We start from the raw sequence: 15930 nt of genomic DNA, 5'->3' as shown, positions 1-15930 counted from the left end.
AATTATTTATTTATTTCATCATTGTTGTTTATTGTTAATTTTATTTATTTATTTATTTGCATTTGAGTATGGATGTCTAATTGTGCATTGCATTACGATGTTTAATTAATTAATATGCTTGTATGTAATTGCGATGCTTGATTAATTGTGTTGTAATAATGCTATGCTTTGTTTGTGCGGAATTGGGATGAAGTGAGTCACCATGGGTTTGTGAGCCGTTACCGTTATATGGATCCTGATTATGATTACCGTTACCGTTATATGGATCCTGATTATAATTACCGTTAGCCGGATAAATGGGAGATCAGCGCCCCCGTGTGTACCTACCGTTACCGTTATCTTTAACCACAGGATGACCGCTTATTGTTGCGCACCTGATAATCTAGATTTGATTGTAGCCCACAGGGTGGCCTCCTGTTGTGAGCACCTGATGATCTAGATTGGATGGAGACCACTGGGTTGTTTCCTGTTGGTATATATATATATATATATATATATATATATATATATATATATATATATATATATATATAAAATAGAGAGAGACTGGAAAAAGAATGAGAGGACTGGTCGTGCGAGGATTATACCAGTCGGCCAAAATGGGGGATTGGCTCGCTGGTGCACACGTGAGTGGATGAGCTATGTGGGAGAACGACTCATCGGGGTATCGGTGACGCCACTGACTAATTTCCACGTGATGTGATTATGTGAAGATATTAATAATTGTGAGTGCTGGTAATATGCCATTTGTGTGACTGGCTGCGTGAGCATATAACTAGTCGGATGACTAGATTGATATATTTATACATTTGTGTGAATGCATGTGTTGTGAGCACTTGATGATCTAGATTGGATGGAGACCACTGGGTTGTTTCCTGTTGGTATATATATATATATATATATATATATATATATATATATATATATATATATATATATATATAAATAGAGAGAGACTGGAAAAATAATGGACTAGATTGATATATTTATACATTTGTGTGAATGCATGTGTTTTGCAATAAGTATTACTTCTTAGAAGGCTCACATATCTTATTTAATTTTTTAGGAAGTAAGTTTCTCTTTAATTCGGTTAAGTTATGTTCCTTTATCGTAGGGCTAGAAGAAAATTTTCCTAGTTCCATAATTATTTTACTATGTAAATTGTTGTATAAAAAGCTATATATACCAAATAGTTAGTGACTCCGCAGTTGTAGAATTTGCGTACAATTAGTCGTGTATTAACATAGACGATATAATTATGTGAGCCCATATTAAAAATGTGATGTATTGTTAATTGGGCCCGAACTGTGGAATGTTGTAGCTGATAAATTTGGGTCAAGATTTAATAAAATCTTAAGGTTTATTTTCCTATAAATATGGGCTGAATGTTTAAAATTATATTGAGATAGTAAATTTTTAGTGTTTCAGGCTTACTACGGGCCTCGGGGCCTTAAACTTACCTAGGCTCTAGTGCCGGTCTGGCCCATGAAATCGTGTCGTGACAACCACCATTTTTCTTTATGGTATTGAAGGTTGACTCTACGTAGTATAAGTACTGCATCTATTTTTAGATACCAAACCATAGTTATCATTCAATTAGCACAAAACTTTTTAGTAATAAATGTGAATATTAATTTATTAATTACGTTGTGATTGTAAAAAAATAGGTTATGGAAATAGAAACTCCCGTTGTTATTTTATTATATAGCTATCTTTTTTAATAATTGAATATTTTATAATTGATTGTCTTATGATATCCATAACAAGGATGTGCAAACCGTCGACTAAATAAAGTCAAAAAGATTTGATTTTCTAAAACATAATTCAAATCAAACTGATTAGTTCATGTAATCGAATCAAATCGAATTGATTCCATTAAATTTAATTTTAGTATATTTTGTACTTAATTGTGTTCGATTTTCATTTTTTTTAGGTTTTTCAATTTGAGAAAATAAAAACCAAGCAAAACTGAAAAAAAATTCTATTTTTTGATTAAAATAAAAAATCGGGCCAAATTCCATAAGCGGAATAAACCAAACTAAATTGATCGGTTTGATTTAGTGGGTTTTGAGATATGAGGAGTTATGGCACTAGTCAAAAGAGAAGCATTAAAGAAAATACATAAAATGTGATAAATATGAAAAGAATAGAGGAAAAATAAAAAAAAAAACATTCATTTGCTTAGCCAATTGAGGCAGTGAAAATGATAAAATAAATGGAAAATAGTCAAAAGAGAAACCTAACTTTCCCTTTGATTAATTGATATATATATATATATAAACTATATCAAGGCTTATGGAAGTATCTTCCAGCAAGCAAAGCAGCCTCCATGACTAAAGAGATGATATCAATAACCTCATCAACTTGGCATTTGTTCCCTTTAAATGTATGACCTCCTGTGTTCTTGAAATTTGTCATGCAGTTGATGAAGTTTTGGCTGCACTCTTGGCTAAGATACCCATCTGCATCCACCACCATCATTATATTTAATTATTCTTTTTCAAATTATTATTTTCACATGCAACCATACAGATCTTTCTCTCTCCATATGACAATGAAATTACAAAGTTTGTAGCCGTCCATGTCCTCACCCTAGAATTTATAGAGTCAGCAAATGTAATTATGAAACCCAAATAAAAACAAAGGTGTTTTCACCAATGGTAAGTCTAAAGGAAAGATAATCATGTGCCGTGCGTTCACATGGTTCTATCATGTATCGGACTTCTCATTAAATAAATAAATAAATAATATTTTTTTTTTTTTAATTCATTAAAAGGTTTTATGGATCGAAATAACACTTCAGGCTACACAATAGGGATAGTCATTTCCTGGGCTCACAAAATTGATGAAAATAACTATAGTCGAAAAAGACTCAAATTCAAAACCTATGACTCTTCATCTAAACTCACTCTTCATCTAAACGAGAAGACCAATCAGTCCATTACTAAAAAAATATGTTCAAATTTAACTAAATGTGTAAGAAATAAATGTATAAATAACCAACTATTATATATATATATTTTTTAAATTATCTACAAATGAGTGCTTTTGCGCAATCAGCATTAAGGTTTTGGATACACTCTTTAGCAACTTTTAATATAAAAGCATTGTCAGAATTAAAAAATAATAGTAATCATCATCACACCAAATTCATATGAATACTGATTAAGCTATCAACATTGGATATGCTAACCAAGTTTATTCTTTAATGGCACATCCTTGTGTTCAATATAATTTTAAAAGTACTAATTTAATAAACAAGTTAAGCTTTGATTTCACATTCTGAGTTTATGAAGGGGTAGCTTATTCAAGTTCGATTTTTCAAACTAAACTCTATTCAAGCTCGAGTTAATATCTTTATAGAGCCGAACTCGAAATCAATAAAGTTTAACTCCGTGTTGGTTCGACTTTTTTATAGTCTTAATTGTGCTAGTAGCTCCTGATTACGTAAGTATATCATAATTAACTTGAGACATTTCAATAAATGCCATCTTGAAATTGAGCTAAAGAAATGTCCAAATCGGTTTAAATTCAATTCATCCAAATCAAATCTAACCCTAATTTTGAAACCCAAAGAAAGAAGAGCAATAAAGAATTGGTAATTGTACTTACTGTTCTTAGCTTGTACACAGGCATCATGTTTCATACAACAAGCATCGAGCCCATCACAAGGTCTCTCTCCTGGACATCCACTATATAATAACCCACAATATTTGCCATATCTCAAAAATGGAGGCACTGAAACAAATCAACACTAGTTAATTTTCAATTTAATTAAAATTCTTTAATAATAACAAAAACCCATTAGTCAAAACCTAAAAACAGAACAATTACAGTACAAACTTACCAGAGCAGAACTCAGATTCACATTTCCTACTGCATTCTTTACTCTGAGAAAAGAAAAGAAACAGAGTTTTGAAGTTTTCTTTCATAATTAGAGATTTATTTTATAAAAGAAGAGAGAGCAGAAACTGAAACAAACCACAGAAACGGAGGCATCTGCTCTTTGAACACCAATGTTAAGCGCATGGATAGGAACAGAGGAGAAGAAGAAGAAAAAGGCAAGAAGATGAGCTACTAACTGCAATGACTGGCTGATATTTGCCATTGTTTACAGATTTGAAGAGTATATGAAGCTTGGTTTTGCCCAAAAGGCTCTGATTTTATAGAGGTAATCTAGTTTTTTATGGCTATTGAAAGAAAAACTTAGGATGTAGGGAAGAAACAAAGGAGGTTGAGATTTGTCTTGTAATGTCTCGTGAAGGGTTTTTGGATTGTAGTTCACACTTAACATTTCACACCCAAAAAACACTTCATTGCCAAATAAAGAAATAAACTCTAAACAAAATCCCAATATCTCTCCCTTAATTTGAACTTATTTTATCTTATTTTTCTAATGAAAAAGTGCCTAAACTTTGTAATTTCTTGCAATTAGACACCAATAGTCAGTTGGATTTCAAATTGAATCGAATTTCTGTAATATAAATAAATCAAATTGTTACTTTAATCGAATGAATAAGTTGGATTTCATCCTTTAAACTTTTTACTTTCATTCCGCGGTACTCTCAATTTTTACTTTTAACCCATCAAATACTTTAATTTATAAAACTATACCTATTAAAAAATTAAATTTCCAATATTATTTTATTCAACACTTCAACTTGTAAAATTAGATTTATTAAAAAATTATAAATTTTTAAAATTATTGTTCAAAAAGTCATACTAACAACATATCAAATCGATATTTTATAGATAAAAGTAAAAAATTCTAAAAATTATTAATATTAATGTAAAAAGATTTAAAATGTTTTCAAATTTTATAATTTCACATATACGTTATGTCATTTGTAAAATGAAGAATGACATAAAGTTAAAACTTTAAAATTAGGTATAACTAATATATTCAGTCAATTTTAAAATAATTCTTATGTCAAATAAAGATTTGTCTTTAGTAGTTCAAATCGGTCAAAATGTCAATTGCCGTAATGAACGCTTTCAACCTTTACACAATACAGTACTTATTGTCTCTATTAACATTTTGGTGAAAAGTACGAAGGGACTCAATTATTTGGTATAAAGAAAGGACTAATACTTTATAATATAGTTCAATAGTTTGGTCATTTGCAAACTTGGAGAGCTCAAAATATTAACTTTGGAAAATAAATGGACAAAGTAATAATATAGTTAAACGATTTATGATAATGTAATAAGGCTTAATTTATCCTCTGAAATTAGGAATAATGCATAATTTGCTTAGAAAAGAGATTTTTTTTTATATAATTTATCTCTAAATTTGCACCAAGAAAATAAAAACTCAAATTAAAAAAAAATTTGCGAGAATCAAAATTTTGATTTAAATCAAATATAATTAAAAACAATATAATTTTTTATTTAAATCGAATATAATTAAAAATAATAGAATATTTAATTTAAATTGAATATAATTCTAATATAATTAAACAAAGAATAATGAATATTTTCAAAACAAATATTCAATATAATTAAATATCTTCTAATTTTATAATTTTTTAAATGAAATATTTTTTAATTACATTGTAATTTTTTATAATTAACTATTGTTTTTTTTATTTTTAAGTTCTAAACTTTTAAATATTTTTTGTTAATTAAAATACTAAAATTATATTCTTTTTAAAAAATAGGTTGTTTTTTCTTTTGATACAAGTTCAGAGGTAAATTGTAAAAAAAAATTTATTTTTAGGCAAATTATACATTGCTTTCCAATTTAAAGGACAAATTGAACATTATTTCTATAATAATTTATCCTAATTACAAAAAAAAAATTTCTTTTTTGTTTTGTAAAATTTCCAGTTGTTTTAATTAGAGTTAGTTTCCAATGTAAAGGGAGATCAACCCTCTTAACAGGGAAGGGGAGCTAACTAATTATAAGGATGGAGGAGAGGCAATAGTTTTTACACTTTGCTGAATACATAAGTTTTCTCATTTAATTTTTTTATTTTAATATTATAGTACTCTCAACTTTTATTTTGACCCGTCAATATTCCACTTTGCAAAATAATTTTTATTAAATATTTTAACTTATAAAATTAAATCGACTAAATACTTATTAGATAGTTAAAAATATAAAAATTATTATTTTAAAAGTTATGCTAACTGCATATCAAATCTATTTTATATATAAAAATTAAAATTCTCTAAAAACTATTATTGTTAGTATGCAAAAAGATATAATGTTACTAAAATTTTATGCATCCAAGTGCATGAATGTGACTAAAAAGATACAATGGTACTGAAATTTAAAAATTTGTCCATATTATTGGCAGAGCCACATATGGTTGAGGGAGTGCATGACTTGAAAATTTTCTCTGAGGAACTGTTAATTATAGAATTAACCCTTAAATTATTATATTTATAAATTGTGAACCTCCTTAAATTAGTTTGAGTACCTTTTTAAATATCAAAAAAAAAATTAAATTGATATTTTCAAGAGACAAGAGTTAGTTAAAACTGAGAGGCATATTATTTATTCATTAGTGTACTAACTTGTTAATTTAGCATTAGTTTTACTTGTTGCCACAAAGACCGTAAAAAAAGCATTTTCTGGGAATAAGATCCTAAATAATTGGTTGTGCAATCGGATATAAGATATTTTATGAATGATTATTTAATTATTTATATAGAAGAGAGACATTTTGTAGCATTCCCAGTGAGCTAATTATCGAGCGGTTTCAAAATATTGAATAATATAGACGAAAAATGTGATTTTTTTTTAAAAAAAATTCATATAATTTTTTTTGAATCGTGAAGGTAGATTTTTATTACATAATTTAATCTATTTTTAAATTTTTTATATTAAAAAATATATATTATATATAAGTGCTCTCCGTGACCCTAGGGTCTTAGCTCTGCCACCTGTCCTACTCATTTGTTTAATCCCTCTAATTTTAAAAGCCCGCCCCTGAATGATATTGTGAAGGTGAAAATAAGAAATGGGAAGAAATTTGGAAGTAGTTGCGGGATCCAACTCAAGCGAACAATGCCCTTCCAACAAACTTCCCCAATCAAATGGTTTCCCTAGATGGATTAAATCCTTTAAAAGGACTATATTTACAAGCAGAAGCAAAGGATTAGATTAAGCAGTTTCTTCTTAATTACTTCTTTCTAATCAGCTATTATGTCCTCACAATGTTTCTGCGCTGCATTACTTGTATTAATTAACAATGTGACAACAAATCTTGAATATCTAAGATAAATGGTGAGAGAGTGCCACGTCACTCCTATCCCAAAAGTTTTTTCTTTGCTTATTATATAAACATTAAGGCTTAATCTGCTCGAATTTTGACAATTTGTCGAAAAATTAACTTTTTGTACAATTTATCTTTGAACTTACATCAAAAAATTTTTTTTTTCTTTTCTACTTTATCCCTAATTTTAAAATTTTTTCGAGCCCTATGTATATAAAAGAAAGATAGTTGTGGAGAAAAGAAACTAGATGAGCAATATCAAAATGAGTGGAAGTCTACCATTAATAGTGTTGACCCAAGAGATTCTCATTCAAAATTTAATGAATTTAAGTACATTAATAGTAAAGCAAATCTCATACTCATTTCTTGAACTAGAAAAGATGAAAGGGATGAACTTCTCTAGATTGTGCTATATGTTTTCAAAGATTGCTTCACAAAAGATCTCTCATTCAAGGATTATCCATTTTCTATTTTCTCTAATTTCTTTATTTTTTCTTCTGATCATTTAATCATTATGTTATTTGCTTTAGAATAGAAATTACCACAAGTTTTATTGAGCCATTAAGCAAGGTAGAAATTGCTTTTGAAAATTGTCTTTTCTCTTTTATCAGTAGTATGATTCGGTTTATAAGATTTCAAGGTCTGAAATTATATATAAAAAAAAAGATAGAAAAAAAAGGTTGTGAAGGTTTATTTATGTTTCTACATCTTGAAGAAGTCAAAATAATAGAGTGAAACAAGATTCAATAATTATATTAGTAGCTCTATTTCATTAAATTTGACGGTTTTTAATTTTTGATATGAATTAAAAAAATGATTAAATTACTTTAATTCTATAAAAAAAATAGGTTAATTGACTAATTACTGTTTATTTAATTGAAACAAAGTTTAATATATATATATATATCTAGACTGCACACCACGGTATACTTTAATATTAAGTGCATATACAGTCTGACAATAGATCCGGGTTCTAATCTCCTTCCCCCAATACTCAAAAAAGAAAAATATAAATATCTAGACAGGACATATAATTTGAATAAAATAATTAACGCTACTTTGATTTTCTAAAAATAAATCAAAAATAAAATAAAAATTGAGAAAAGGATTATTATGCCCTCTTGAAGTTGGGCCAAATATTCAACAACCCATGTTCTAACTTTGTATCCAAATTACTTGTGCAAAAAACATCATATAGCCCATCTTGCAGGCAAGTCAGCGCGCGTGCAAAGAGAAAGTGAGTGAAACAAGAAATTCCATAACTTGAAAAGAAAAGAAACAAACGAGTTACGACAAAGAGATAGCTATAGAAGGTGACCATAACGTCACAATGGTTGAGTTGCTAGAGCAGATAAATACGAGTGGAGATGTGTCAGACTACTGTGACTCAACGATGCAAGATCCCCTGTTTGTGTTAACTTTCTATTTTTTGGCTACTCTTCATTCTACTATGTAGATTATCATCTTTCTCACATATATTTTTACTTTTTTACAGTGTTCATATCAACCACACGAAGGATTTCTGAAAAATGAAAAGTATCTTGTTCTTACTGTTTATCAGCTGGCAATCTGTTGCATGTTTTTCAATGATGAATTATCAATAGGATCACGAAAACAGAATGCCGAAATGTGGAAATACAGAAATGATATGAGAAAATAACATTTAAAATATAATTTTATACGGTAAAAAGGTATTTATATAAAAAATGGACACAAACGTTTTCAACATGTGAAAACGCCCATGGTTAGAAATTTTCATGCATAGTACGATCTATATCTGAGGTATTGTAATATCCAATTCCTTTCATAGTTAAGTATGAAAAGAAAAAGCTCATATTGACTAAATTAATAAACTATTCCATAATATTACATGGGGATTGATCTGTAATTTATGTTGCATGGAAATTAATGTTCAAGTCTTCGGTCAACACAGTAAGCCTTCTCAAAAAATAAAATAAAAAAAAAAGAAGAAAAATGTGAAACTAATAAAATTCATATTGTTATCCTATTAAATGTAGAAAGGTACCATTTCAGGGAAGGCACTAAGTGCATGAAACAAGAATAGACGTCTAAAATTTGATCACCATTATAGCAAAATGTGTAGAAAAAAAATACTTGGTGAAGATGATTAATACATATATAGAATGCCCATAACCTTCACTTATGCGAACAATAAAAATACCATGTGCACCATAAAATGCAACTGAATTGAATATTCCATCCGTTGTTAAATACTTGTCACATTTGAAATTTCATTCCTCTTAAAAAAATCATTAAATTTGTCTAAGTTATAATAAGTTATTTAGTATATTAATTATATTATTTTTAATTTAATATATCCAAACACCAAATCTTTTAGGAATTGAATAATAATTGTTGTTCACAAAAAAAGGGTAAACATGGAAAAAAATTTTATTACTCCTTAAAATCACAAATGTGACAAATATTTTAGAATATAGTACTTTCTCAAATGAGATAAATATTTAGAACGGTGGGAGTAATTTTCATTTAGACGAATATAGAGAAAAATAAATGAAAAGGAAAAAAAACTGAAGCAGATTGAGAATTGAATAGCCTCGATCAATTTTAAAATCAAAAGTCACAAGCAAGAAATATGTCAAACCCAAAAAAGTATCAATACAAACAAACAAAAACCTCATGATCTGCTACTTTCAAAGCATAAGAAAGATCCCTCAAGTAAAGCGAACCAAGTAAAGGGGAAGATATAGAACAGAAAAATAGAAAAAGAGTGAATCACAGCTAAATAAATGAGCTATGTGACTCTTTTTGTATAACTTATGGAGCAATTTGGCTACAAAGTTAAAATTCAAGCTTTTCATTTTATTACAGAATGGACCACTTTGTATGTGTAAACATTAGAATCCACCACTGGGGTACTTATAGAGAGGAAGGTGGGGTTCTAAGGTACAAAGGTGGGGACACTAAAGATTTCAACATTAATGACCTTGACTGTATTCACTATATTCGAATTCGTACTATGATACCGCAGTATGGTTATCCGGGAAACCCATGTATCTGATGGTTGCAAAGGGGAAAGGCTTTGAAGGATGAGTTACTTTTACTGAAGAATGATGATATCATCCATGAGATTTTGCTATCAAATTATAAGGATGATGAAAATGTGCATTTTTAGGTGGAGCATCATCTAGGTATACCTAAGGTTGTAGAGGAACCTATTACCTTGCCATCAATTGAGGTAAATGAACATGCAACAAGTATAACAGAGGTTGAAGATAACAGAGGTTGAGGATGCTGATGTTTAAAGAAGAAAGCCGTTATTAGTAACGGCTAGTATTAGCCAACGACACCGTTTCATTATAAAAGAAAGAAAGAAATTAAAAGAAGAAAAATGGTGTCGCACAGCTAATAAACGCAAGTGTCAAAACACATGCAGTACACTTTCTCCTTGCTGATAACAAAAACAGTTGAGGAGTTGCAAATCTGTTACAGAGAATGTAGAGAGAGAAAGATGAGTTGTAACAGATTTTAAGAGCTAAATTTTATGTGTCATTGGTGTCCGTAAAGGAGTATAAATAATTGTATAAGAGGATCTTGTGTTAAGTTAGTTTTTGGTGAATTCTTCTCTATTCAGTATTGTAATCTTGCTCTGTTTTTAGTTCTTCTCTTGTAACTGTCGTTCTCTTCATCCTCTTATTGAATAAAATGTATTCAGTCAAGTTTCTTCATGGTATCAGAGCAAAGCTGCGCAGGTTTATTCAGTTTCTTTTTTGATTTGCTGTTTTTTTTTCCTGCAACTATTACTAATTGATTCGGAAGTTTTCCTCTCTTTCTTTCAATCGATTGCTGTTTTCCTTGATCTCCTTGATCAGGTGTTAGTTCTTCTATCTCATTCTTAATCTTTGATTCTATCATTCTTACTTTCTTTCTTTAATTTTGTTAAAATGGCTATAAATCAAAATGACTGTTTGACGAATCCTTCTAATCCTTTCTATCTGCATCCAAATGAAACACCTGCTTTAGTTCTTGTTTCAGTTCCATTGAATGATTACAACTATCATTCTTGGGCCAGAGCAATGAAAATAGCGCTAGCCTCCAAAAATAAGTTAGGTTTTGTTACTGGAGCGATACCTGCACCAGTTGATCAGAATAGTGAATTGTATAATATCTGGAGCAGATGCAATACAATGGTGATTTCTTGGATCCAGAAGGCTGTGTCTCCAAACATTGCACAGAGTATCTTGTGGATAGACAATGCCTCAAAAGTATGGAGAGATTTACAAATCAGATTTTCTCAAGGGAATAATTACAGAATAGCTGATTTGTTAGATGAAATTTCAAGTCTTAAGCAAGGAGATTCCACTGTGAATGATTTTTACACACAGCTTAAGATCCTATGGGATGAGCTGTTGGTTCTTAGACCAATACCTGCTTGTACGTGTGTTAATGCATGTAACTGTGGAGCAGTTACACAATACAGAAGAAACTTTGAGCATGAACAAGTCATAAGATTCTTAAGAGGCTTAAATGAGAGATTTGAGTCTGTTAAATCTATGTGTTAATGATGGATCCTCTTCCTGATTTAACTAAAGTTTTCTCGATGGCAATACAGCAAGAAAGGCAGATTAATCACAGTTCACAATCTGAGTCAAAGATTATGCTCAACAAGTCTTATAGACCAAATTTTGGTGCTAAAAGCTTTCCACAGCAGACATCCAGAGGACAAAGGTTTCCTGCACAAATAAATAAAACAAGAAAATGCACTTTCTGCAATGGAACTAATCATACTATAGACAGTTGCTATAAGAAAATTGGCTATCCTCCAGGATTAAAGCCGAGAAACAACTACAATTCAGGCAGACCAAATGTGATTGCAAATGCAGCAGTCAATGCAGTTTATGGAGATCAACAGAATCCTTCTTATTATCAAAATGCAAGTGAATTTTATGATCCTAACTCTAATGTGTTTCCTATTCAAGCTGTGGAGAATAAATTCACAAACTGTACAAGCAGTGCAACTCAACAGCAACCATCTGAAGCAACTATTTCTTTTACACTGGATCAATATAACAAGATTATGACACTCATTAATCAAGATTCAGCAGATGGCACAGCACATACAATCAATAGAGAGCATGCAGTCAATAGCATCATGGCAACCAATGATCAGCAATCAGCAATTTCCATATCTAATCAAACACAGAAAACAGGTATATTAAAATCTGTATCTAATTCTGTGTGGATTTTGGACAGTGGAGCTACAGATCATATATGCAAGTCTCTTGATATGTTTACAACCTTCAAAAGATTTCACCAATAAGAGTAAAGCTGTCAAATGGAGAATATCTATTAGCTCATTTTTCTGGCACTGTTGTTTTTTCAGAAGTATTTTTCCTTAAAGATGTGCTGTATATACCCGGATTTGCTTTCAATCTTGTCTCAGTTACAAGCCTTATTGCTCAACTACATTGTTCACTCTTTCTCTATAATGATCTATGCTTAATCTAGGAATTCAAGACCTGGAAGATGATTGGTATAGCTAAAGTGTTCCATGGACTCTACAAGTTGCTGCAAAATGAAGATCCTAAGAAGTTTACTGGTGTTAGACAAAATAAAGCAGTACTGGCTGCTACTACATTGTTTAGTACTCAGTGTAGTAATAATAGTTTGTGGCATTTTAGATTTGGTCATGTTCCTAAGACTAGATTATCCATTTTATGTACCAAACATCCAGAAATTCATATGAATAAGACTGATTTACCTTGTGATATCTGCCATATGGCAAAGCAGAAGAAACTTTCTTTTCCTGTTAGTGTAACTATGTCTCAATCTCCTTTTGATTTGTTACACATGGATATCTGGGGTCCAGTTGGCACTGTTTCTTGGACAGGGCATAGATATTTCTTGACTATAGTTGATGATCATACCAGATTCTTGTGGGTCTACCTGTTAAAGGAGAAGAGTGAAGTTAGGCCTTTAGTCAAACAATTTGTTAAGATGGTAGCAACACAGTTTGACAAAAGAGTTAAAAGCATCAGATCTGATAACGGTGCAGAATTCTTGATGAAAGATTACTATGCAGCAGAGGGTATATTACATCAAACTACTTGTCCAGAAACCCCAGAGCAAAATGCAGTTGTAGAACGAAAGCATCAGCATATACTCAATGTCACAAGAAGTCTTCTGTTTCAAGCTAATTTGCCAAAGATTTTTTGGAATTTTGCTGTACTGCATGCCACTTATCTCATTAATAGAATTCCAACTCCACTATTGCAGGAATGCTCTCCGTATGAAAAGCTTTATCATAGCTTGCCAGATCTTTCAACCTTAAAGGTTTTTGGGAGCTTGTGTTATGCCAATACTTTACAGGCTGGGAGAACTAAGTTGGAACCAAGAGCTCAAAAATGTGTGTTTTTAGGCTACAAAGAGGGTACCAAAGGGTATTTAATGCTGAATTTGCATACTAGAGGATTACTGGTTTCAAGGAATGTCATATTCTATGAAACTATTTTTCCTTATTCAGAAAAACAGTTTCAACCATTATTGCCTCAAGTTAATGACACATATGCAGATGCAGACTGTGTTCCCATGTTACCTGCAGCAGATGCAGTCACTGCAGCTGATGTAGTTGATGCTTCTATGCAAGATAATGGCTCAAGAAGATCCACAAGGACAAGGAGAGCTCCTCAATACCTGCAGGATTACCATTGTAATCTGACCTATCATAATCAAACTATGCCTATTGCTTCTACGCAGCATTCTATTTCCCAAGTGCTTACATATTCTCAGTTGTCTCCTTCCTATAAACATTTTATTTTAAATGTTTCTTGTCTTCAAGAACCAAAAACCTATGCACAAGCTGTTAAACATCTTATATGGAGGGAAGCTATGGATAAGGAGCTTGAAGCTTTGGCTTTAAATAATACCTGGATTGTGGTTCCTCTTCCACCAAATAGGGTGCCTATTGGTTGTAAATGGGTGTATAAAACAAAATTGAAGTCAGATGGTTCTGTAGAGAGGCACAAGGCAAGACTTGTTGCCAAGGGTTACACACAGGTTGAGGGCCAGGACTTCTTTGATACGTTTTCTCCTGTAGCTAAAGTTACAACTATTAGACTTCTCTTAGCTTTAGCTACAATGAAAGAGTGGTTTTTGGAGCAGCTTGATGTAAACAATGCTTTTCTTCATGGTGATTTGCATGAAGAAATTTATATGGAGGCTCCTTTGGGGTTGCAAGTTCCTGTTGGTTCAGTGTGTAAGTTGCAGAAGAGTTTATATGGCTTGAAACAAGCTAGTAGACAATGGTTTCACAAGTTAACAGATTTCCTTGTTGCTATTGGCTATCAACAATCACAATCAGATCACTCTCTATTCACTAAATCAAAGGGGGAAAAATTTACTGCCTTATTGATTTATGTAGATGATATTATTCTAGCAGGAAATGATTCTTCAGAAATTACCTCAGTCAAAGCTTCTCTGGATGCCAAATTCAAGATAAAAGATCTTGGTAAGCTACGGTACTTTCTGGGATTGGAAATTGCTAGGTCAAAGGCAGGTTTACATATATGTCAGAGAAAGTATGCACTAGAGCTCCTGACTGAGTATGGAGTTTTGGGTGCTAAGCCTTCCTCCTCTCCTATGGATTATAATGTCAAACTGTCCAAAGATGATGGTGACTTGTTGAGTGATGTAACTGGTTACAGAAAACTAGTGGGGCAACTCTTATATCTCACTATCACAAGGCCAGATATCACTTATGCTGTCAATACCTTGAGCCAATTTCTATCTGCACCAAGAACATCTCATTATCAAGCTTTGCTCAAGGTTCTCAGATATGTTAAATCTAGTCCTGGTAATGGCTTATTCTATAAAGCTAGTTCAGCACCCAAGCTCACTGCCTTCAGTGACTCTGATTGGGCTGGTTGCCCTGATACAAGGCGATCCATAACAGGTTATGGAATTTACCTGGGAGATTCCTTGATCAGCTGGCGATCGAAGAAGCAAGTGACTGTGTCCAGATCCTCTTCAGAAGCAGAGTATCGAGCTCTTGCTGTTACAACCTGTGAGCTTCAATGGTTGAGCTATATATTGTCAGATCTTGGTCATGATTTATCTGCACCCATCAGTATCTTTTGTGATAATCAATCTGCAATTTATCTCACAGCTAACCCTGCCTTTCATGAGCGATCGAAGCATATAAAGATAGATTGCCATTTTATTCGAGAAAAAGTTAATTCTGGCCTTGTTCATCTTATGCCTATTTCTACAGAGCTGCAGCTTGCTGACTTGTATACCAAATCCCTTTCTCCTTCTCGCTTTAAGTTTCTCATGTCCAAACTGGGCATGTCTGATATCCATGGCCCAGCTTGCGGGGGGGTAACAGAGGTTGAAGATAACAGAGGTTGAGGATGCTGATGTTTAAAGAAGAAAGCCGTTATTAGTAACGGCTAGTATTAGCCAACGACACCGTTTCATTATAAAAGAAAGAAAGAAATTAAAAGAAGAAAAACGGTGTCGCACAACTAATAAACGCAAGTGTCAAAACACAAGCAGTACACTATCTCCTTGCTGATAACAAAAACAGTTGAGGAGTTGCACATCTGTTACAGAGAATGTAGAGAGAGAAAGATGAGTTGTAACAGATTTTAAGAGCTAAATTTTATGTGTCATTGGTGTCCGTAAAGGAATATAAATAATTGTATAAGAGAATCTTGTGTTAAGTTAGTTT

General features: G+C 31.5%; 2 protein-coding genes across 2 annotated transcripts; one reads left to right on the top strand and one right to left on the bottom strand.

Annotated features, from left to right (window-relative positions):
- Positions 1-2158: 2158 nt before the first annotated feature.
- Positions 2159-4247, bottom strand: PLA2-ALPHA (Phospholipase A2 family protein). The gene is made up of 4 exons (XM_012229178.4): positions 3983-4247; positions 3848-3890; positions 3613-3738; positions 2159-2462 (listed from the first exon to the last, which is right to left on the bottom strand). Exons 1-4 carry the CDS (start codon positions 4106-4108, stop codon positions 2287-2289), a joined length of 471 nt encoding a protein of 156 aa, XP_012084568.1. The 5' UTR covers positions 4109-4247; the 3' UTR covers positions 2159-2286.
- A 6899-nt stretch (positions 4248-11146) lies between these two features.
- LOC149493174 (uncharacterized) lies at positions 11147-11764 on the top strand. The gene has a single exon (XM_089715430.1). It carries the CDS (start codon positions 11147-11149, stop codon positions 11762-11764), a length of 618 nt encoding a protein of 205 aa, XP_089571556.1.
- The last annotated feature ends 4166 nt before the right edge of the window (positions 11765-15930 follow it).

Source organism: Jatropha curcas, chromosome 10 (genome assembly GCF_041381405.1).
Source record: "Jatropha curcas cultivar XTBG-Jc1 chromosome 10, XTBG_Jcur_1.0, whole genome shotgun sequence".
Taxonomy (NCBI): Eukaryota; Viridiplantae; Streptophyta; class Magnoliopsida; order Malpighiales; family Euphorbiaceae; genus Jatropha; species Jatropha curcas.
This window is presented reverse-complemented; position numbering and strand designations above follow the sequence as displayed.

Bases quoted from the DNA above. Each gene is read 5' to 3' on its own strand.
- PLA2-ALPHA (XM_012229178.4), bottom strand. From the start codon at position 4,108: ATGGCAAATATCAGCCAGTCATTGCAGTTAGTAGCTCATCTTCTTGCC. The intron at 3,739-3,847 runs GTAAGTTTGTAC...GATTTGTTTCAG, and splicing joins TGAATCTGAGTTCTGCTCTG to TGCCTCCATTTTTGAGATAT. The intron at 2,463-3,612 runs GTAAGTACAATT...TGGTGGATGCAG, and splicing joins CTGTGTACAAGCTAAGAACA to ATGGGTATCTTAGCCAAGAG.
- LOC149493174 (XM_089715430.1), top strand. From the start codon at position 11,147: ATGGCTATAAATCAAAATGACTGTTTGACGAATCCTTCTAATCCTTTC.